Source organism: Chenopodium album, chromosome 25 (assembly GCF_948465745.1).
Source record: "Chenopodium album chromosome 25, dcCheAlbu1.1, whole genome shotgun sequence".
Lineage (NCBI taxonomy): Eukaryota > Viridiplantae > Streptophyta > Magnoliopsida > Caryophyllales > Amaranthaceae > Chenopodium > Chenopodium album.
Window position 1 is genome coordinate 35365275 of NC_137858.1, and position 25151 is coordinate 35390425.

At 34.3% G+C, this 25151-nt stretch overlaps 3 protein-coding genes across 4 annotated transcripts; 1 reads left to right on the forward strand and 2 right to left on the reverse strand.

Moving 5' to 3' along the window:
- Positions 1 to 1401: 1401 nt before the first annotated feature.
- LOC145613480 (butanoate--CoA ligase AAE1-like) lies at positions 1402 to 6080 on the reverse strand. The gene is made up of 3 exons (XM_081668595.1): positions 5772 to 6080; positions 2473 to 3298; positions 1402 to 2318 (listed from the first exon to the last, which is right to left on the reverse strand). The coding sequence occupies exons 1-3, from the start codon at positions 5967 to 5969 to the stop codon at positions 1666 to 1668; spliced, it is 1677 nt and encodes a 558-aa protein (XP_081524721.1). The 5' UTR covers positions 5970 to 6080; the 3' UTR covers positions 1402 to 1665.
- An 8973-nt stretch (positions 6081 to 15053) lies between these two features.
- LOC145615448 (metal tolerance protein 10-like) lies at positions 15054 to 20467 on the forward strand. 2 transcript variants are annotated; one of them, XM_081670517.1, is made up of 6 exons: positions 15054 to 15279; positions 16907 to 17019; positions 17418 to 17663; positions 17997 to 18077; positions 19431 to 19661; positions 19981 to 20467. In XM_081670517.1, exons 1-6 carry the CDS (start codon positions 15162 to 15164, stop codon positions 20332 to 20334), a joined length of 1143 nt encoding a protein of 380 aa, XP_081526643.1. In that variant the 5' UTR covers positions 15054 to 15161; the 3' UTR covers positions 20335 to 20467. The 2 variants fall into 2 exon arrangements, with proteins under 2 accessions (XP_081526643.1, XP_081526645.1); XM_081670519.1 differs by lacking the exon at positions 17997 to 18077.
- Positions 20468 to 20519: 52 nt separating this feature from the next.
- Positions 20520 to 24959, reverse strand: LOC145615447 (butanoate--CoA ligase AAE1-like). The gene is made up of 2 exons (XM_081670516.1): positions 24635 to 24959; positions 20520 to 22214 (listed from the first exon to the last, which is right to left on the reverse strand). The coding sequence occupies exons 1-2, from the start codon at positions 24839 to 24841 to the stop codon at positions 20745 to 20747; spliced, it is 1677 nt and encodes a 558-aa protein (XP_081526642.1). The 5' UTR covers positions 24842 to 24959; the 3' UTR covers positions 20520 to 20744.
- Positions 24960 to 25151: the final 192 nt, after the last annotated feature.

The following is a 25151-nucleotide window of genomic DNA, read 5'->3' on the forward strand; positions in this document are numbered from 1 at the left end:
GTTTAGACAACTTGCACCGGCAATATGGCCAATTCGACCATGTGATTATGTTAACATTTGAGCATTTTGATTAATAAAACTTCTTTAAACAATCAATTGTTTTGTTTGATTACATAATCGTTACGGAGTGTCTTGTACTAATAAATTGATAAAATATTGAATTTGCGTGTTTGTTAATGCGTAAGGTTTTGAACTAAATTTATGTTTATCGATTAAAATTATTACTATTGATATTCTATTATGTTTGTTTTATAGATAAATGATTTTGATTAATTGAAACTTATTTTACTGCATTAGACTTAGGTTTGTTGAAATTAATTCATTGATAGCAAAGTCATTGGTCTCATGTTGAGTGGGATGACCATTTTGTTGCGCATCACTTAGCAAAGCTAGTTTTGTACGTATTGTTAAATAACATTTCCTCTTATTAATACTAGCTTGCTTTTCCTAAAAAAAAAGTCATATGACATCTACAATATAAATCAAAACTAGCAAATACAAATCAAATAATATTCTAATTGGGCAAATCCACAATCGTTTGTAAATGATATCGACATTGATAAATAATTTTTTCAATTGGTTTTTTTTTTGATAAAGGGGCCTTTTGATTGTTGTACGTAGTTGCGAAATTTGACAATATTTGATATAATTGATTGTAAATGTAGAATTGACCTTCATCACGACATTGCACAAATTATGAAGTTATAGTATTGGTTTCAAAAAAAAAAAAAAAATTAAGTTATAGTATTCGCCATATCATACACTTTGTACTACACTTTGATTTTTTCTATATTTTCATACTAAGAACTATTCAAAGATTATTTTACTGATCACTCATTAGTCTAATTATTTATTTCCACACCTAACTTGTTGACAGCTAATAGCTATTGTTGCAATTACACTTTGTCGAACCGAACCTTAATCTCTAATCCGATTGGCAGAAATTGTGAGCATGATTTAAAGGGGACTAAATCTAAGATCATAATTACCAAAGATCTCAAAACCTCTTAATTAAAAAATACTTTAAATTTTCTATTTGAACTTTTCAGAGAAGTACATTCTTTGATTGCATTGAAACAATCAAACTAAGGACCACACATCACCCTCAAGCTGTGCAACATAATCTGTTTATCCTTCAAATTTAGAAACTGTTGTACATCAATATCAAAATTTAGACCATGATTTTGACTGAAACTTTGTTTATACAATTATACAGAATACAGAGAGTTTAAGCTTTTGAGTTTGATGATTATCATACATCCACTTCCATATCAGATTTCATACAGATAAATAATAAATAAGCAAATGCTAACACAATTAAGTTGCTTTCATTCATTTTTCTTTGATCTTTATGGAAAAGTAATGGATAATGATATATACGGAGTACTACCCTTAATAAGATTATGAATTTGTAATTTAGCATTTAACACAATTCTCAAAATAGTACAAGTATTAATTTAAGAATGCACGACAAAGTCAAACATTGATTGGTGTTTCCGTGTTTGTAATGCTTGACTACATTTGTGGCTCCTTATTTTTTACAACCCTTAAAAGTTGTAAGTAGTATTCTCCAAACCTACTATAGGGTATGTGCCAAATTTTGCTTACAAAAGCTTATATCAGTTGAACACAATCTTAGAAAGCCTATTAACAAATGACTTTTGCTCAAAGTTTGCTGGTTTTTTTGTGAGAAAGGCTCCCCATTGCCTTGGCTTTCTCTCTAAGAACAAATTTCTGTGTCTTTCCAGTTGAGGTCTTTGGTAAATCCCCGAAAACAACAGTTCGAGGAGCCATATAATGAGGCAGTGAATCTCTGCAGAACCCAATTATTTCTGCAGCAGTAACCTGATCATGTCCTTCCTTCAACTGCACAAATGCGCAGGGGGTCTCACCCCAGTGATCATCAGGACGCCCAACAACAGCCGCGTCTAGTACAGCAGGATGACCGAATATTACTGATTCTACCTCAATTGTGCTTATATTTTCGCCTCCTGAAATAATAATATCCTTAGAACGGTCTTTCAGCTGAATATAACCATCTGAATGCATCACTCCTAAGTCCCCACTATGAAACCATCCTCCTTTAAAAGACTCCTGAGTTTCCTGAGCATCATTTAAGTACCCTGTCATGACAGTGTTGCCTCTCAGCATAACCTCGCCGATTGTCTTTCCATCAGCAGGCACACTTTTCATGGTATTTGGGTCTTTCACATCGACCCCCTCTAGGCCAATGTGATGCACACCTTGCCGGGACTTGATTTTTGCTCTCTCATTAGGAGGCAAAGCATCCCACTCTGGCTTCCATACACAAACTGTACCTGCAGTAGCAATTCCAAAAAGATTCTGTTTTTTCAGGACTTGTTTTGATTTCTACTGAACATTTACTGATTTTTTCTGATGAAACTGTTTTTCTGGGTCCAAAACTGAACAAAATTTCTAGGATTAATTTACAGTATGCATTAACCACTGTACCTGGACCATAGGTCTCTGTCAACCCATACGAATGTGTCACAGAAAAGCCGAGATCTTCCATTTTGAAGAGCACTTCAGGAGGAGGTGGAGCAGCGCCTGTCATCACCGCGATTTTTCCAGGAAGAGGCTTTTTATCAGTAGCAGGACAGTTTATAATCATGGTAAGAACTGTAGGTGCACCTCCCATGTGAGTCACTTTGTGCTCTGCAATATTACTGAATATCCCCTTTGCAGTCACATTCCTCAGGCATACATTTGTGCCACCTTGTGCTGCGACACCCCACGTAAGGCACCACCCGTTGCAATGAAACATAGGGACGGTCCATAAATAGACTGGCAGTGAGTGCATCTCATTCAACAAGACAGCAGCCAACGAGTTTAAGTATGCACCTCGATGACTATACACGACACCTTTAGGCCTCGAGGTTGTTCCAGAGGTGTAATTCAATGAAATTGGTTCTAATTCATCTTTCGGACTGTAAACTTCAAAATCAAGTTTACCTGACATAAGAAAACTCTCATACTCCAGTTTATTTGCAGGAAGATGTGTTTGATTTACAGCTCCGACTGCTTGCTTATCGAGAACTAAGACAATCTGTGGAAGGTTTATAGCTGCTGTATTCTTGGACAGAATCTGAATAGCATTGCTGGCTGTTTCGAAGAACTGCTGATCTACAAAAATGAGTTTTGCCCCTGAATGTTTAAGTAAGACTGATACCATTGCGGCGTCATGACGTACGTTCAGGGTACATAAAATTCCACCGGACATTGGAACCCCAAAGTGTAACTCATATATTGCAGGAACATTAGGAAGCAATGCTGCAACCTGCAGATCCAACAGATCATTATTCCAGGACTTAAATGATTTGCGGAAGGTTATCTAGTCTTAGAGGTTTAGATGAAAGCTTATTTTATGAAACCAAGTAGTTGACCCCGGCCCATTACATACTCCCTTGGTTTCTAAATACTCGCAACACATATACCTAGTATTTGGATGACATGTGAATAATCTAGGTAGTACATGAAAATAAATAAACTTATGTGTAACTTTTGTTAATTCGGCTATTTATATTGTTTGTAATAGAGAGTGATAATTAAATAATTATTGATAGCAGAAAATAAAAACAATACTATGATTAGTAAAATTGTTAAGGATTGCGAGTATTTATAAACAAGATTGGTGATTGTTGGTTCACATATGTTAAATGATACGTTGATACCTTGTACTAGTATTTTTTTTCTTTTTTTTTTAAGATCATTTTTATGTTTTATGCTAACCACACTCACTTTTAGTGGGTTATACATGGTTGAGGTTCATGCTTTTATAGAACTGGCTTGAAACATTAATTTTAAACTTTTGCATACTTTTGAGATTTGAGAAGGTGCCCAAAAGGAAGTATATTTGTAGGGTTGTTGTTGGAATAAAGGAAGGAAAAAAAAAAAAAACAAGTTTAAAGGAGTATTTTTTCATTCTCTTGTTTGCCCTGGCTATCAGGGCAAGTCCGCCCTGGAGGGCGGAAGAAGGTAGAAACTATTTTTCAAGAAAAATGAGAAATCTCATTTGCCTGGGCTAACTGGGCAAAGCTCGCCCGGTCGGGCGCGAGAAGCCACGTTTGGCTGGGCTTGCTCGCCCGGTCAAGCGTAGTCTTGCCCGGTCTGGGCAAGTGGGATACTGAGTTCTTGAGCGTCTTTTTGCCTTCTTCTTGGATTCCTTTCTTGTTCTCTTTTGATTCCTTATAACCCCTACATTTAAGAAGATGATTATGGATGGTGATTAAATCTTCATCTTTATTCTGATTTATTCACCCTTCATTGATGGAAAATATTCTTTTATGAGCTTCCATCTTCCTCCATCCATCATTATAAGTTGAAGGATCATAATCTGATTTTGTACACCAAGAAAATTACACATCAAACACAAGCTAAACACTTAAGCTGCATTGGGCATAAGTTACTTGGCTCCAACCTTCCACCCAAAAGTGCCTTTGTGTGGAAGTGGTGTGTTAACCTTAGGGAACGTGTCGGCAAATGAATGCAATTGTGCACATCGTTTGCGCCGGAATTTCGTTTTCAAGTCAGTGATTTGCATCACGACACACCGTACTCTTTCGATCATTGTCATAAGATCATCTTTTCGATCTTATTGTTTACTTATTTTTGTAGCCTTGAATACATCTTATTTTACAACAGTTGTGACTTGTGAGACAAAATAAGATGTCTCACAACATAAAATAATATAGCAAATGTACTAGGAAGATGGAGAAAGGAAGAGAGAGATAGAGAGAGTGAAAAAAGGGTGAGATAGGGTCTACCTTTTCGTCAAAAATGATTTCACGTGCAAAAAGGACAGAAAAAAAAAAAAAAAATTGGGACCACAACTACCGAGAGTATATTTTGTACCACTGAGAATTTTTAAACTAAACACTATTGTAAAGCTAGGCACAGGTCAGACCGTGCAAGCCTACATGTTATTTCAAGCTTTCAGTAATCCTCATGGTCCATTGTGTTGCGCCTAATTTGAGTCAAGCAAAAATCATATTATGTCGAGTTCACATTAACTTTTCATAAGTGAGCTTATGCATTTGATGCACGACCCAACCAATAATGCACGACCCAACCAATAATGCACGTGCCAAATTTGAAAATAGTTTCTATGGTCCGTTATTGTGCCATACCCATGCCCATTTCTAAGCTAGTGCATAATGCACAAGTAGCATATAAGGACATTTTACATTTATACTCCAATTTTTTTGTCATCAACTATCTTTATCCTCCTCAAATTGGCCAAATATCTCCCCTGTCACCTTTCACTTTTTCTACAAGGCTAAGCTGTTACGATTATCACATGATTTTGATGAATCAGGACATATTTAGGGACCATAACTTTAGTAGAACAAGATTCAAAAATACATAATTATTTGCAATGGCATGGGAGTGATGGGACCAATGAACTGGAATTGAGGAAAATTATAAAAAAGAGAAAATAAAAAAGATCCAAAATTTGTACTTGTAAATTGTAATTCCTACTTTCTTAGTGCAATTAAACTCTAAATATCTAATTACTCCATAAAATCATACCATTCAAGTACATTAGATTTAAGTTTTAGACCCAATGATATTGATACAAAATTATTCTTGAAACCCGTTAACCTTATTAACAAATTTTTTATACGGTATGTAACTGTGAAAAAAATCTGACCATAAATTAACATGAATGACTTAACTAAATTAGTCGGCATTAGTTATTCTATAAACTTGTTGAAAATACAAATAGTAAAAACAAGGTAAAGAGAACAGACCACATTGCCACGACAGATGCCTAGCTGAGATAGAGCAGAAGCAAGCATGGTGCACCTTTGTAGAGTCTCCCCCCAAGTGTACTGCACATCTCCATAAACAATCGAAGGGCGGTCTCTATATACAACAGCGGATCGCCGGAGGAAGCTGATCGGCGAAAGAGGCACGTAGTTGGCTGGGCAACGGACCACTCCTTCCATAGCACAATGAAAGTTGACACAAAATCACAAGATGTAAATGTTATGTATATATGAAATTACAAAGTATACTATATATATGTGGTTTACAAACGTTGCATATTTGAAGAAAGATAATAGCTTAGCTTGATTGTGTGAGCTAAATAATGACTTTTGTATCACTATCATGTCCATCAAGTAGCAAGGCATCAATTAATTATGTGGGGAGTATGCAATTATTAAAGGGATGGTGAAATTGGTGATCATGTAACTAAGAGCCTGTTCACATTTACTTAATTTCAGTTCTGTTCAGTTCAGCTTTTAATTTTCCTCTCTTATAAAATATTCAGTTTAGTTCAGTTCAGCTCCAATCAGTTCAGTTCAGTTCAGTTTCAGCTCCGATCAGTTCAGTTTAGTTCAGTTCAGCTCAGTTCAGTAAATGTGAACAGACCCTAAAAGTTCGTTTGTATTTTTCTAATTGTTTTAATTTTTTTTTCTTCCGTTTTATTTTTTTTCAGCATATTTCCTTGATTGTAAAATGCTAATGGTTGCAAATTTGCAATAAAGAAACAACAAAAAGAAAATTTCATACTCGTATGATTTAGGTGATGATACTAGTTATACGATGGATAAGAATATTGATGTTATAGATAAGGGAATGAAAATAATGATTAAAAGAAAATTTGAAAATCATAGATTATTAACATAAATAAAAGATTGTTAGACAATAAAAGGTAGGAAAAGGTTTCTTCAAAAAAAACATAAAATAAAAAGGAAGGTAGAAAATTAAATTTATCTTGATTGCAACAAGGGCAGGGTAATGAGAATCGATCCCAAGTTCTCTTGGAATTGGGAGGGGAGCTCTAACCACCTGAGCTATCCCTTAGTTGTAGAAAATTCTAACATTGCAATTGAAGACAATAAATGTGGAATACGATGTACCAAAGTATTTCATTCACAACCTAAAATAATTAGGATAGTATGTATGCAAGCTTCAAATTAAGTTGTGCGAGATCGGGTAATTAATAATATGGTATAGACACAAAACGGACACATTAAATTACTTATTCAAAATAAAGGGACATGATTAACAAAGTACAAATCATAAAATGTACAGTATTACAAAAAGAAATTTATACTTTAATTATTCATTAAATAATACAAAAAAAGGTATCCAAATACCCCCAATATTAATTCAAATATCCCAAATACAAGTAATATATTAATTATAGTTTTTAATCTGATATTAATTGGACAAGATCAGAGCATCTCCAATAGTTTATGTCCTAGATCTCCTTGGCCCTTGGTTCCATGGTCCATTTTACTTCGTATTTGTTTAGCGTAATTTCAAGTTTCTCGGAGAAACAAGAAACGTTTCTCATGAGGGTATATTTGGAATTACCCTATGAACAGTTAAGGGTAAGAGCGAGCAACTTTTTGTAAATTCTGTCTATTTTAAAGTTGACATGCGTTAAGGCTAACTATTGACAGAGTGAAACCTAATGTTAAACGACGTTATCCATACTGTTAGCCGAAGTTACCCCCTTTTGCAATTTATCTCTATCAACACTGCTCAGATTACCTAGTTCCACATTCGGTGATGTATCGTTGAATGCGGGAGGGCAATCCAAAGTGTCAACTAACCAAAAGAACGGCTAACAGTAGGAATAAGATTCAATGGAGGAATTCAAGAAGTTTGAATGGAAGAATTCGAGCTCGATGATGATAGCTTCAATGGAGGAAGGTCACCCTTACCCTTTGGGGTTGACCATGCCATAAATTTCACCCTTTCTTATAGGGTTTTCCTTTGATTTTGGCGGCGAAGCCACCTATATTCGCTGCCGATAATGGTGGTTGTTGTCGGTGGAGACACGACAATTTACACGAAAGAGGAATTGAAGAAGGTGGAGACGAAAGAGGAGGGTGATGATGGTGTTTAATTTGTTGTCCGTGGAGGTGGAAGACGAAGCTACAATGGTAATGCAATGAAATCTGAACGCGCCGCTAACGATAAAACGCAAATCTGATATGACGTCTAGATTAGTCCAAGTCATCAGCTATAAAGGATTTTACAGTCATCACTTCTTCTGATTATATTATCATTAGTTTACAATTCCCAATGCGTTTTAATTACACAAATGTCATTAGAGATACTCTTCTTGTTTCTCAAGAAAAGGAACTGAGACACGCCGCAAGCCCTTTGTATAGATTAGACCATTATAAGTGTAAACTTTATTATATTTTTTTTTTTTAGTGAAAAACAACTGCTCTACTCCATATATATGATGATCCAAATTTTAGTTGGGAGCAATTCACACGTCATAATAATGGTGTAATACATGCCTTGTATTTTGTCTGTCGGAATCTTCTATTTTTAGGCCTTCATTGCTTTATGCACGCCCTCAAAGGCACAATGAACTATTGTCTTATGATTGCAGTCAAAGTACGAATTGATCAACTATTAACTCATATGATATTGTTGTCGTTGATGTCAAAAGCTACTAAAATATCTTACCATTAACAACGAGAGGTCAAGACTCACGAATTTTACTTTGTATTTATATATGCTTTAATTATAAACATTAAAATATATATTATGCTCATATAATTAGTTATATAATAATTAAGAAGAGGAATTATTATTTATCAACTTTTAAACTTAACTAGCCCACTTTTGATAGACTTGCTAAAATGGTCCAAACATTTAAGGGTAATTTTATGCATGTATTTATAGCATGAGTAATTTTAACAATAAAATTTAACAGAAATTAAAAATATGGCATAGCCACACCAACTAAGTCATTATAGAGAATGTATCTTGAATGATGTTCAACTTGGAAATTTGACCAACTCCGTTTTAGCAAACCAATCCGCGACTCTATTTCTCTCCCTATATACACATGCGTCAAGGTCCCAATCACGACTATTTTTCTTTCAATCATCAGTCGGCACTTGTGCTGTGTGCATGCATTATGTGAATACGATTTCCTACTTACGGTGGGTTTTCAGACTTGCAACTTTGCAATGCTAGAATTGCAGTTTACTAATCCATTTGTACCAAGATCTTATGAATCCCATAATTGTTGACCCTTATGAGGTTTTGATGATGATACTAAGAATTGAGCAAACTTCCTTTTAATAAGGATTTTCTAGTGTTGTGATGTTGGCAGGTTCAGTAAGCGTAGAGGGCTGAAGTAGGAAGTGGAACAAAGGAACTTTAGAAGATCCATGAGGACAAGTAAAGAACAGAAGAAGAGTTCCAGCAATGGAACTTCCCGAAGTTTCTCAACAGGAACTTCAAAACGGGTTGTAACGACCTGGTTCTGGTGTAATGCTGGAGCAAGCCTCAACAATCAAGGATCAACACAAAGATCAAGATATCAACCGAAGAAGATGGACTTCATAACTTATAGTTGTGTAAAAGATAAATTTGTTTTCGTAGGATGATGTAAACATATAAATGATAGATATGCATGGAACTTATTAGAAATCAGATAAAGCTTGGCAAACTAATTAATTCGTAAAAGATAATTATAAGTTTTATGAAAAAGTATTTAATTGATTTTATCTTATAAAATCTGGTTTAACTTGGTTTTATCTTTTTCATAAAATTCTATCTTTTAACAAAAACGAATTTGATAAAATTTGGTTTTCATAAAAACGAAATTGAATTTGTTTGGTTTCGATTTTAAAGAAGATAAGATCAGATTTCTGTTTGATCTATCCTATTTGCGAAAACCCTGGTTTGAGAAGATGAGAAACTCCTATAAATATAGAAGTGTTTCAGCTTAGCAAAATGAGAGTTTTAAGCGTGAAAACCACTTAGTGCTTAAGAGTAAGTTTGCCAAAGGTTTAAGCTTTATCATTTTGATTTTGGGTTTCATGTGTAGCTTTCCATTTATGTGTTAGAGTGTGTATTTGAGTTGTAATTGGTTTTGGGGTGAGATTGTGGATTCTCTTAAATTCACACAAGTGTATGAGTTTGAATTCTCTAAAATTCGAGTGGTAGCTGTGAGTGCACAGTGAGTGAAAGGTACTTGAGAAGTGTCTTGGGTCACCTAGGAATTGTCCTGGGTAAGGGGAGAAAAAGGGTCCTGAGAAGTGTCTTAGGTCTGGTAGGAAGTGTCCTATCATAGAGTCAAGTGTCCGTGGTGGAACTTGCAAAGCAAAGGTCTGTGTAATAGGTTGTACTAGGAGAGTTGCCTATTATAGTGGAATTTGTTTATAAGTCCCAATAGGGACGAGGTTTTACTTCCAGTTAGGCACTGGATGGTTTCCTCGTAAAACTTGCTGTGTGCTTTAAGGTTTCTTTACATTTTAATTGCTTATTTCCGCTTAAGTTCCACAATTGGAACCTACTACTATTCACCCCCCTCTCATAGTAGATCATCTAAACTAACAATAATAATAAGTTTTAGCTAGTGCTCCACTAAATGTCAATAGTTTTTAAATTAAATTTTTTTTTTTATGCTTATAAATGGTCCAAACTTTTATCTTCTTCTTTATAGACTAATGGAAGTATGGATAGCTTGGACTTTTTTTTCTTTTTTGCTTTCTTGATAAGAAGCATAGGCTCATTTTCAGTATTCTATCAAAAATTTGATCAATGTGATATCACACATTTTTATCATAAACAAAAATTTTGTATCCTAGCTTGTAAGTTAAAAGTGTCAAAACTAATCCGACTCTAAACTGTTCTACATAACCTAATCTAGTATTTGATATGCCTATGCAGACAAAATAATTAATTTAGCATGATTCATGTCCGAAATGCCAAATCGAACAATCAGACAGGTGATTTGAAACGATACCTCGCTCTACTTCTAACTTTAGAATCACATGGTACTTTGAAGTATAATACATGATCATATATTTGGTTGCTAAACAACTTTAGTAGTGGAAGTATGACATAATATACATACATCATTAAAACGCATAAAATTTTAATTTTGTGCTTAGTAGTTAAGTATGTTCCATATTAGATTATGGAATAAAACATTATCTGCTAAAGATCACTACTCATATATGACAAATTCAGGGATGAATCAAAAAATAAATCTTTATTGGTCTCAACCCAAATTGAAACAAAAAAGTAAAAAAATAGGAACAGTAGACAAATAGATGATGAATTGGGAGGTAGCCGTATATAACTAGATTAGGCAGTCACTCTCAATTATAGACTCAATTCAATTGTTAGATTTTCTATTTTATAAAGTATGAGTTATATATTTGTGATGATGCGTGAATATCGTGGCACCATACGTATTGAACTTGGTGCATAATTTAGGACTTATTCTCTTCACATGATACAGTTAGATCTGGTCTTATTTAATCTAATTCAATAATTTGACTAAACTTTGACCGCTTTATAATACTAATCTATAAAGAAAAACATTAGCAAAATGGATCTTGTTAAATTCATCTCATTATGAACTTTTCAAATATATAATTATCATAATTTTTTAATACGCAATTAACGATATTAGCAATAAGTAAATGATAATTAAAAGTTCTGATCTGAATGTGTTCTGATCTGGTCTAATTGTGTCTAATCTGATCTGAATTTATTACGAGTAAGAAAAATTGTAATAAGTACCTGAAATAAGTCGAACAAAACAAGTCCTTCAATTCCTTGCTTTATTGTAAATAATTCCCATTGGACTACTATGAAAAGCCACCGTCCATTAAAAAAACTGTAATTAAAAGAATTCCATGCATCTCATTTTACTTTTCTAATTTATTTTTTCCCCTTTCAAATTGCCTATTACAGTACAAATTATTAAGTTTACAAATTGCTAACACAAAAATCATTAAAATACGTATATTCTTGATCAAAGGATATCCGTATTAATTTTTTTTTTTCTTGAAAGCTAGTTTCAAGCAATGTCTTAATAATTTTTGTAATATAAAGTTACAATAATCTAAAGAGTAAATCTATATTCTCAATGATAATAGATCAGATTCACTTACAAATCAGAATAGGACACATAAATGTGGATGATTAAACAGTGGAGTGGTTAATTAAAGGTTTTGGTAATGATGGCTTACTTTTAGGACATGTATTATTAATTAGGACATACGTCATACATGATTATATGTAGCTACTACGTAGTATATGACATAAGCACGCATGAAATATTTTAGTATGACAAAGCTAGATTAGGTGGACCTTCACATTTATACACTTCCTTAGTAACCTCCTATTCATTATTCTCATAATCAAACTAATTAAGCCAGATTATTGTGTAATTAGTAATAATGGAAAACGAAGTTTGTATAGGAGATTCAAGAAGGGAGCTCCTTTCACCTTTGCCAGACGTAGAATCTGTGGTTACAACTGAGTTCAACGATGAGTTGCCTTCATGGAGACTAAGTATAAGCGAGTTTCAACTTCCCAAACAAACTCGTCCTTCCTTTCATCCCTTGCTATGTCTTAACCCTACTCGTCGTAAGTCTCTTTTCCTTTCTTTTCAAAAAAATTTGAAACGATTTGATTTATAATTAAGCTTTTTGTACATGTTTTTTAGAATATTAATATGTTTATTATAGATGACAGTCGATCATAATGAATTAGTTTACATGTGCCTTAAATCTAAGCAATTAGTCGGATTAATTCACTAATCATTTTTCTAGTACTCATTATGATTCATTATTCCCTTTGTAGAACATTTGTAAATTGTGGCCTAAGCAACACACACCTTAATTTTGTGACATGTTTCCCTTGAATAGAACTACATGACCCTTATAATTACTTTCAATCCTTGACGCTTTGAATATGTTACATGATGACCCTCACGCACCTTAAGCTTTGTGCAAGGAGTTAATTAACTATTCCCCGATTCCTATATATCTAGAATATTATGTCTTTATATTAGTATCAATTAAAAGATAGAGTAAATAATGGTATTGATTCTAATTAATAGGAAGTTTATTGTCATAGTTACATATAGATTATATACATCAAAAATTGACACAACTATCAAATTTCTCACACAATATAATCCAATATTGAACTATACTCAAATAGTTTGAAACGAACCTAAGCAAAAATTAACCCAATCAATTTTACTAGAAAATTAATGTGATTAGCTAGAGCTAGTCATTTTTTCACAATAAGTAGATTGATATAGACCTAATACGATCTAAATTAAACCAGATCAAAATAACCGTCACATTAAAACAACTTAAACTAATATGATCCAGCCGAATAATTAAGAATAATAAACGAATTTAATCCTAAGACCCATTCATCACTTCTATTTTAGTGCCTACATAAATTCCACAAGTTATTGATGAATAGAAAACTACATTGGAACTTTCCTTGTTAACAGCAAGGATCATGCACATTACTACATTAGCAGTCAATGGTGCGTTATTGCGTCTATTGTTTACTTGCGTTATTAACTTATTATTCTTCACACTTCATTGGTGAATTAGTTTAAATTTGTTTCCAGCCAATGGCTAGCAAGAAGTATATCCCACCAAATAACACATGTAAGAGTCCCACATTGATAAAAGAAAAGAGAATTAAACACTTTATAACGCTAAGAAGCTACTTTTCCTATCGCCATATGGTTTAGGGATGGAACCTCCTTGAACTTGTGAAGTGCATTCTCTCTTTTGATTTGCACATGTGGCCTAAATATTTCTTAGCAACCAATTTGCTCATAATATAGTTTCATGGGTTATTTTTTGAATTAGCTTGGGTCAACATCAATCTTATTTATTCAGTCCATGGCCTGCTTTTCCTGATTTTTATTAAATACACATATAATATACTTTGTATAAATTAATTATATTCTAACCCATAGAATATACAATAATGCCAAAACAATTAAAATAAAGAGATCTTCTAAGAAGCAAGTGTAAGTTAAGGATCAAGGAGTGGAGGGATGATTAGTACCTCCATCTATCTCTGTGGTGTAACCAGAGTTCAATCCTCACCTGCACCCCTCATATGATAGGAGGGCCGGAACACCCCTCGTATCTTACTATGTAGTACCTCCGGTTCTTGTTACTCGCAATAAAGGAATATTTTATGTCTCACAAATAATACTCTTTTGTTGCGAGTAATAAAAACCAGAGGTAGAATTGAAAAAAAAAAAAAAAAGTTCAAGCACTGGATAATGGTTCAACCCTAATGCAAGAGCCCAATGCCATTTACATACAGAAGATATACAAGACACAATATATTTATTGAATGAAAAGTCTATTGTATCCTTTACATATATATTTATATTTCTGTTATGTACCCTAGTTCTAGTTCTATACTTAAATATTCTACCAAACTTCCTAGATAAAAGATGAATTAGAAACAACTCTCTTAAGTGTTAAGGGATACAATCATACAAATATAAAATTGAATTAGTGTGTACCCCGGACGATGTCCCGGATTTTACTTAAAATATCAACAATATTTAACCTATAAAATATAAACTATATAACTAAAATAAGAGTGAACAATAATAATTATGAAACTAAATAAGTGCTCTCAAATTGATGTTTAATATAAAGTATTTAGAATATTTTAATTGAATATGAAACATGATTAAATGATAGCAAAGATGGTTAGAACATTAGTTTGATTCTTATTGGTCTTGTGTTCAAACTTTGTAATAAGCATTTTTATTGATGTGGTATATATCTATACATTTAGAAACGCCTTTTAACATATATTTATAAATGAATATAAACAAATATACGGTTGACACATTATTAGGTAGTAAATCGCGTAAAGCATCACCTACACATTTGTTTCAATCCCTTAAGTCATCACATGATGAATTACACTTTTAGATATTTCCGAGTCCACATATCAATCTAAATCAAATGGATAAGGTATATATCAATTATTAATACGAGTGGGATTACCATCCCTAGCCACTACCCGATATCCAGAAGAAAGAATCCAACCCTAGGATACGATGCATTCACAAGTCAATTTATGAAAGAGGGATCGAAGAATCAAAATGTTGTTACCATATAATTAGGATGCATATAATTCACAACTTTATTTGCGCATGAAGCTTCGTTGTTACGTGTCACTATTATTGATATATGAATATCTTTCACTCAACACATACCATATACACTAACCAAAAAGTAAAGACGTTAAGTTTCCAAATTTATCTATTTTCGTATCTTTACTATCGTATCGTATGAGAACAAGTTTTTGCAACCCTTAATAACAATAATAATAACAATAACAATAATAATATGGCGGAAGCCGAGTTAGACGACGCCGAGCCATGGCGACTCAACCTCAGCTCGTTCCGACTGCCGGAAACTCGTCCTCCTTCCATCTCTCGTTTTGGTCGTCTTTTCCGTACACGCAGTGAGCCAACTTTTTTTTTTTTTTTTGATTAATTTCATTTGTTTACGAGTTATTATAATTTGCATGCTGTTTTTATTATTTTTTTAATTGTTAGGAAGGTTACAAATATGTCATTGAATAATTCCTTTTTGGGTATAATGTGATTGTATATGTCAATATGTGTGGATATTTTCTCATGTAAAGTTGTACAAACCTAGAATGTTTTAAAGGAATTTGTTAATTTAAGTAATTTTACTGTACATCTTTGTTAAATTCTCACTGTTTAAGGGATAATGTGTATGTGCGACTTGTTACGATCATTGATGTACTATACTTTTCGAAACCCTTATTATTAAGTATTTTATTTTGCTAGATTTAGTTGTCACATAACTCACATTAAAAGTTTTATCGGTGTGGATGGAATCACTAAGTGAGGTCTCATTTGTGAATTGCAATGAAGACTTGATTGGATTGTGCCCCTTGTCTAAGAAAGCCCTCTAATGCCTAAATTAATTAAATGGAGAGAAATTCGTTCCTTAGTACTTCCAACATTTGTGTTTATGCGTAGTTTTAGAAAGATTATTGGGTAATACATGAATATGAATAAATTAATGTGTAAGTGGAGTTAATGGAAATATTTTTAATTAATTACAAGGGGAGAGATTCATAAAATAAAATTTAAAAAAAAAAAAAGTAAAATTGGGTTTTGTGAGAGAAAGCAACACTAATAAATAATAATAGTCGTATAACAAAATAGAAAGTTTTGCAAGTATTCATGTTCCACGAAAGAGACAACTGTTGCAAGTATCTAGGAATGGATGGAGTTAATTCTAGGTAATGGTGTAATGGTGTGCATGAGGTGAAGGGATGTGCATACCTTTTTGGATCCTCATTATAGGCAAAAGAGAAGCTTATGCCTTTGGATTAGTATTATCTTGGACACAAATCTCCTTAATGGGTCAATTTAATTCTCTTATTATAGAGTATAGATGCCTTCTTAAATTAAGCTTATTCAATAGAAGGCACAATGTAGGAGAGTCATTTTGGCACTTAAACCAAAGTGTAATTAAAAGTGTGTAATTTGAAGTAGTAATATAATGACTAATACTAGATAGAGGAAGTATATCACTATACCATAGTTCGAAATATCTTCACATTTCCCATGTTCAATTAGACCATGGGAAGTGATGTCTAACTGAATAAAAGAAATGTGAATCAAGTTGTGAAAAACAATCATCATATATATGGTAATCTTGTATCTTTATTACACAAAGTCGCAAAGGTGCCTGATAGACTATGTAAGTATGTATTAAGTAGCACAAAATCAACAACACAAGGGAACTGTCACTCTTTTTTCTTCCTAGCTTAGTGATAAAGCTTTTTGCTCGTCTGTCAATAGCATATATTACTTGCATTTAGGTTTCATGACCACATAGGATACTTAGCTGTTGTGTGAGACGATGTAGATTTCAGCTGTTTATACTGTGCTTGTGGGCGTTGATGCTGCATGACTTTCAGTATCAGCAACAGCATAGTTATCTGCATGAATGGATTTTACAGCATGAAGTTAGCAAAGGGAAAAAAATGAGGCCAATTTCATGGATTTATTGTGTTTTTGTTCCGATATCATTTCTTATATTTTTGGCAGGGAGACAAGGAAAAGTTGCCGATTATTACAAGAAACAGGAAAGACTGTTAGAAGGCTTCAATGAAATGGAAAGCATTAATGAAACAGGTTTCTTCCCTGGAAGTTTGACTGAGGTCAATTGCAGTTTCCTTACTTTGTAGTTTGCACAAAGATTTATATATCCTGTTTCTTGGTCATAGAATTTATTGGAGATTTTAGTCAAGGATCCTACATTAAATTACAAAGGTAGGAAAAAATTCAACAGAAACTGCCTTTGGTACTTGATATAGAAGGTTGGTTGAAGAATGAAGATGGTAGTCTAATAGAAAATTAATCGCATTTGCGCAAAACAAAGACATATTAAGGAGGCATTGTGCTTATTAGATATGATTATATGAATGAGTATTGGACCATAAGTTAAAATTTGCAAAGTTTAGTAGGACTATGAAATGAACTTGTATTTACTGTGAGATTCGGATTTATATACTTTGAGAAGTACCTTTATATACTAGTTTCAATTATTATTCTTCAGGATGAGATGAAGCAGCTTGCAAAGAGTGAACGACTGGCTATCAATATATCGAATGCAGCCAATGTTGTTCTTTTCCTAGCCAAGATATATGCATCCATAGAAAGTAGATCATTGGCAGTCATTGCATCAACATTGGATTCACTTCTTGATCTTTTGTCTGGATTTATTTTGTGGTTTACTTCCCATGCCATGAGAAAACCAAATCAATATTACTATCCGATTGGGAAGAAAAGGATGCAGCCAGTGGTATGTCCTTACTTCTTATGCATATACTTGAACAGTAATGATTTATATCAACTTTAATAAGGACCTTTCCTGCATCATTTCACTGTGAGTCCTTTGTGTAATACGCTTTATATACAGCTATGAAATACTTTATCAACTGTGTTATAAAGCTTAGCTTAAATCAAGGCGTAACTCTTGATGAACATTTGATGCAAAAAACCTACTCACAGTGTGTCAATTACTGTTTCCAAATGGCATCTCCTATACCTTCATTTATAATGTATAAATTTGACCGGCTCCTTGTGTATCTCTTGCATTTGATAAGTTTGATTTCACCTCTTGTGGGTAATTCAGGGGATTATAGTTTTCGCATCTGTTATGGCTACGTTAGGATTGCAAATACTGCTGGAGTCTGCTCGTGACCTCATTACTAAGGTGTGCTGATTTTATTAATTGTCTGATGTACAAACATCCTTGTTGTCATGACTAAACTCTATTCACAAGATTTGAAATGAATGAATTGCTTGAATCAACTTTCTTCTTTAGGGTGATTCTGAAACCTTAATGAAATCTAGGCCCTGCCTATCCTGAGTAGGTTCATTAACCTTCACTTTGATACAATATGTACTTCATCTGTTCTTTTTTAGTGTTACATACATTCATACAATAATGATATATAGAGATCCAGAAGAGTGAAATCACAGAGAGAATAATAGTAGTTACTAGTTAGGCCGGGTGAAGGGCTAAATACAGAGAATAACTAGAGGAAAAGGTTTAAACTGTTATGTAGCACTATATATGGGACATCATAACAAGGTATTTAAAACACTTATAAGGGGCGAAGGGAGATCATGAAAAACTGCGTCCGCTTTGCATCTGACCATATTCAATTGAGCATTCGAGAGAATTCAGAATTTGTAGTTTTAGTGCAATTTATAAGAGTAACTTTCCTGGCTAGCTGGAGCTGGAAACAGTTTTGGAAGCTGAAAGAAAGGTTTAAATCTGGCTATTCTGGCACAAATGGATAGCTACTGGGAAGAATTATACAGTTGCTAGTGGTTATAAGTGGTTAAAGGAAGAGAATCAGGATGTGCCATGTTGCAATTAGGTGTGGAATAGGATGAACATTCCAAGGCACAGCTTGATGATTATGTGGAAAAGAATTAGAGCAAGGGCAAGATTGGCTAAGTTGGGCATCATTGATGATACTGATCATCCTTTGTGTGGCATGGCTGAATAGACAGTTGATCACCTTTTCTTTGAGTGTCGTTACACCAAAGCATGCTGTAAGATTGTTGATCAGGTGACTGGTTACAACTGTAATCCTAGTTCTCTGGAAGACTGTAACAACAGATTGAGTGCTATAACAGGAAGATTCAGAAGACAGGTGGTTCAGAGCTGTTATGCAGGCTTGTTGTACTCAGTTTGGCAGCAGAGAAACAAAGCTATTTGGGACCTTTGTTTACAGAGTCCTCAGTATGTAATAAGGAAGCTGCTTTGAGACATTTATCATCGGAGCAGTGTGGCTATGCCTAAGAAAACGAGTAGGAAGTATAGAGACTGGGTTAGGTGTTTGATCAATTAATCTGTCTCTTTGTTTTTGTTGGTTCTGGTAGTTTGTTTTGGTTTTTTGCTGTTGCTTTGTGCAGCAGGTTGGTGTTAGGTGGGAGGATGGCCATTTGAGCAAAATATTTACACCAATACAAGGCCTCAAATGGCCATCCTCCCACAAACACCCCTTTCATGTATTGTGTAATCAAGAGGCTTATCTGTTTGCTATTCTTGCAGACGGGGCCTAAAATGAATCACACGCAAGAAATGTGGATGATCGGGATTATGGTCTCTGTAACAGTAGTGAAGTTTTGTCTTATGGTCTACTGTCGTAGATTTAAAAATGAGATTGTTCGAGCATATGCTCAAGATCATTTCTTCGATGTTGTTACAAACTCTATTGGTCTGGCGACTGCAGTTCTTGCTGTTCGATTCTTTTGGTGGATTGATCCAACTGGTGCCATAATTGTAAGTTAATGACACTTACCACTTTACATTTTCTTTCAACTCAACTAATTGCTACAAAATGGTAGTTAGAAATTGCAATTCTAACCTGGCATTCTGGCACAACAACAAGAACAAAAATCAGTACTAAACAATTGAGGCACGCACATTTTGTATATAATGCAATTTGATTATTTGAACACGACAAGAAATTAAACATGAGTACAATAATATGATTCACTTAGCCAAATTGCCAACTGAGAAAAGTGAGTAAATTACCAATATTCTACTGTATGCTTTTTACTGAATCACATTACTATCTCTTGGAACTTTTTTGCTGCAGATTGCTTTGTACACAATCAGTACATGGGCAAGAACCGTCATTGAGAATGTCTGGTCACTGATCGGAAGGACTGCACCACCAGAGTTCTTAGCCAAGCTAACATATCTAATATGGAATCATAACGAGGAGATAAAGCACATTGACACCGTACGAGCATACACGTTTGGTACACACTACTTTGCAGAGGTTGACATTGTGCTGCCGGAAGATATGCTTCTGAACCAAGCACATAACATCGGTGAGACACTCCAAGAGAAACTCGAGCAGCTCCCTGATGTAGAGCGAGCATTTGTGCACATAGATTTTGAGTTCACTCACCGACCAGAGCACAAAGCAAAAGTTAGAGGATCCTAGAAACAGACTAAAAAATAAGATAGGAATTTCATTAAGTACTATCAGATGAATTTTTTCCATGTTTTTAGCCTAATATAGTAATATATGTGCACGGTTTTATATAATAATAATACTTGCTGGAAAATTCCTACCATCTTTATCTGAGCTACTAGTACACTAGACATCTGCACATCTAGTTCCTGAATTCCTGACATGTGATTATTGAATAATAATTGAATGTTGGGAGTATTAAAAGCAAACGGTCTAAAGTTACAATTATTAAAATCAATTTTTCAATAATATATTAGCAACTAACACTGCTATTATAATGCATGTTATATGTAAGTAAAATATTGATAAAAAATTATTTCATACAAATTGTAAGGAAAGAAATCACAAAGATGTTGACCAGGCAATTAGGCCAGCATATCTCAAAGTCTGCTGGTTCTATTGTGAAAAAGGCTCCCCATGGCCCTTGCTTTATCCCTGAGAATGAACTTCTGCGTCTTTCCAGTAGAGGTCTTCGGCAGATCCTCGAAAACAACAGAGCGAGGAGCCATATAATGTGGTAAGTGATCTCTACAGAACTTAATTATATCTGCAGCAGTAACATTACCACACCCATCCTTCAGTTTCACAAATGCGCAGGGTGTCTCCCCCCAATGATCATCAGGACGTCCCACTACAGCAGCTTCTAGGACACCCGGATGACTAAATAATACAGATTCTACCTCAATTGTGCTAATATTCTCACCCCCAGAAATTATTATATCTTTTGATCGGTCCTTTAACTCAATATAACCGTCAGGGTGTTTAACACCCAAGTCTCCACTATGAAACCATCCATCTTTCAAAGCCTCCTGGGAAGCCTTCTGATCTCTCAAATATCCATTCATGACGGTATTTCCTCTAATCATAACCTCCCCCACTGTCTTTGCATCAGCAGGAACACTTTTCATAGTAATGGGATCTTTTATATCAACTTCCTCAAGCCCAGTAGTAAGCACTCCTTGCCGGGCTTTTAATTTTGCTCTCTCATTTGGAGGTAAGGTATCCCACTCGGGCTTCCAAACACAAACTGTAGCAGGGCCGTAAGTTTCTGTCAGCCCGTATCCATGTATTACAGTAAACCCAAGTTCTTCCAAGTTGAAGATTACTTGTGGAGGAGGTGGGGCACCGCCTGTCACCATTACCACCCTGTTCGGAAGAGGCTTCTTATCATCATCAGGAGAATTTATGATCATGTTTAAAACTGTTGGTGCACCACTCATGTGGGTAACTTTATGCTCAGCAATACTACTGAATATATCCTTTGCAATAACATTACGTAGGCAGACGTTTGTCCCACCTTGAGCTGCTACACCCCATGTAAAGCACCAACCATTGCAATGAAACATAGGAACAGTCCACAGATATACAGGCCTTGTATGCATTTCATTTATTAGAACTGTAGCAAAAGAGTTCAGATATGCTCCTCTGTGGCTGTAAACTACACCTTTAGGGCTCGAAGTTGTCCCCGAAGTATAATTTAATGCAATTGGGTCACATTCATCTTTTGGCCTTCGGATTTCAAATTCAGGTTTTCCTGTTGCTAAAAGATTCTCATATTCCAAGGTTCCAGAAGGGGACATGACATTTCCAACTGGCATCACCTTTTCATCAATAACTATGACAATTTGAGGAAGCCTTGAACTTGACTTCGACAAAATATCCAATGCACCTCGTACAACATTAAAAAATTGAAAATCTACAAAGATGACTTTTGCTTCTGAATGCTTTAGCAAAACAGACAACATTGCAGAGTCATGGCGGACATTAACGGCACAAAGGATTGCCCCAGCCATTGGAACCGCAAAGTGCAACTCATACATCGCTGGAATGTTAGGGATCAAAGCAGCAACCTGACATTGGAAAGTTGAGGAATATGAAAAGCAGTTATTAGAGAAATTGATCATCTTATTCTGTTTTTCAGAGGAACAGTGTTGCTTAGGATAGCAAGGTGAAATACATATAATCTAGACAGCCAGATCCACGAAAAAGCAACAGAATAATCTCTTGTAATAATGCAAGGGCTTAGCTTATAGGAGCGCCATCCACAAGAACTAATTAATTTCATCAATATGCTCACATATACATCATACAATAGCAAGTTTGCACATCAAAATCAAAGCCCATTAGCATTTGCATGTCATTGATACCTGTTCTCAGTAGACTCTATGTAACAGGCTGATAGCGTACAGATTAGGTCAGACAAAACAAACAGATGTGACATATGTATTACCAGCACAACAAACCCATTCACAAAGATCGCCTGCTAATAATCATACTAATGCAGAAGTCTTCAGCAGTTCAGCCTTAGGAAGGTCTGCAGGGTGACACGATATTAAACATAGCCCCAATTTCAAAAGGTACTAGAATTTTATTTACCAGAAAAAAGACGAAAGAACAACCTATATTCAAATCAATACTTTATTTAATAAATCAAACATTCCAATATACACAAGAAAACAGCTTGCATAAAAGTCCTTCAAAGCTTTATCTCTGTACCCATTTTAGGTTGGGTAATAAGCGATAAAACAATGAGCACTCCCCTATTTTGACAATCAAAAATATTGGAAAGAGAAATAGGATCAGAAATTTCTTGTAGACGTCACTTTCGACCACTTATTGGAATTATTACAAAAGTGGATATATGGAGAATGCTAAATCTACAGCCTCTATCTCTTTTTGTCCTTTGTTACCCATAACCTTCCCAAACAAACCAAAAGAGACCCTGAATAAATTCTTCCACAATTGGCAAAAAAAAAAAAATATCATTCAATAATATTTTTTTTTCCTTTGCCTCCTAGCTTGCACCAACTTTCTCTTATTAATTTGGCCTTTATTTGCCTTTGTAACACCTAATTTATTATGCTAGGACTTAGGAGTGTGCCAAAATTTATATAACACCACTATCAACATAACTGAGAAAAATATACAAAATGAAAAGCACCAGGGATAATGAATCCAATTGAAAGCAATCCAGCAGAAATTGATAAATGCTTTAAATATAGGATTATTGCAATCACACTATCTCTCACCAGTCACATCTTAGCAAATCAAACAGAATGCAAACACTGATACAAAGTTGTTCTGCCATAATAGTTCACTAAGCTGTTCTGACTCAATAGCAACCAATACACTGAAAAGTCTAAACACAATGTCAATTATAGAGCTGCAATACAGCAATTATTCTACAAGGCTCGTTTAGTGTCTAATGAGCCACACCGTTCTGACTTAAGCTCAAGTTAGATGCAACCAGCATTACAAGAATTATCATAACAATATAAAAAAAATTTCTCATTAGGGGTCTGGATGTAACACAATGTTGTCACTAGTCCGAGATTCAAGCTAGTGCATAGCCTTCATGTTAATTACAACAAGAGCCAAAAGAAAATGATAATCAACTTTTTCTATGGGTTTAATATATTTGGAAAAAAATCCAAATAGGCAAAGTACTTGAACCAAACCAAATTAGTAAAATCCCAAGTGGCAAAGTAGGTCCTACTTGCTAAGGGTCTGTTCTCTTCGGCTTATTTTCAGTTCAGTTCACTCCTATTCAGCTCCAATAAGTTAAGTTCAATTCAGTTCTTAGTTTCCTTCTCTCATAAAATATTCAGTTCAGCTCAGCTCTAATAAGTTCAGCTCAGTTTAGGCCCTAAGTAAAGTCAATCACTCTAACTCGAATGTTTGTTTCTTAAACAATTTAGTATGGTGATGATGAATTTGTGGACCAAATTATAGGCTTTATGGAAATTTACGAATTTTGCTCAACTTCTGATATCCGACTAAATTGAGATAAAGAATTTAAACTATTGATTGAATCCAAACCAACAAGGCTAAACTAGATTACAAGTTTTGAAATTCGGATTGGATATATTCACAAACAAATTACTGTATTTCAGATTGTAGGTAGAATCCTATAAAGCCCAAACCAAAAGCCGAATTTACACCCCTACTTTACCCTGCTTCTTGATATAAAGATGACCAAAAAGAATATCCAAAAAAAAAAAAAAAGCTAAAATTCCTTTCACTTTTGATCAGCAAACACCAAATTAAGGGTCCCTCATTTTTTATATTAATCATTAGAAACCAAGACTGTTACATTCAACATCAATAACACAGTATATCATGCAAATAACACCCAAGTAAATTACAACATCGCACCCAAAAAAATAAAGAAATATTGGAATCAAATTCAGCAATTAAAGAAAATCCCAGAAAATAAAGAACAAACAAAATCATCAAAATCAAATTTTTATAGAAAAAAATCAAAACTTACAACATCGCCATAAGAAATGCCGAGATGGGTAAGAGCAGAAGCGAGTTTAGTGCAGCGAATGAGAGTTTCTCTCCATGTAAACTTGACATTTCCATAAACAACAGAGAAATCATCTCTGTAAACAACTGCTGCTCTTTCCAGAAAACTTATTGGAGATAATGGAACATAATTTGCAGAACAACGAATTAATCCCTCCATTTTTTGCATGAAATAAAATACTAATCCAAGCTTATATTATAATGGGTATTGATTAAATTATTGGAATTTGTTGTTACCTAGATAATGAAGAATTGATATGAGAATGAGACAGGTTTAATTTGGGTTAAATTGGATATGAACAGCCGTCAGGGGTTTTAGTCTGTCAAATGGATATGTATAGAATACATGCAATTTTAAGAAACCCTTATTTTGTTTTGTTTATCAAAGAAACCCCCTATTTTGTTGATTTTCATTGTTGTTTCGAGTTGATTCATTTTCTATTTTCGTCTGTTTTTCTTGTAAGATTAATCTTAAGTAT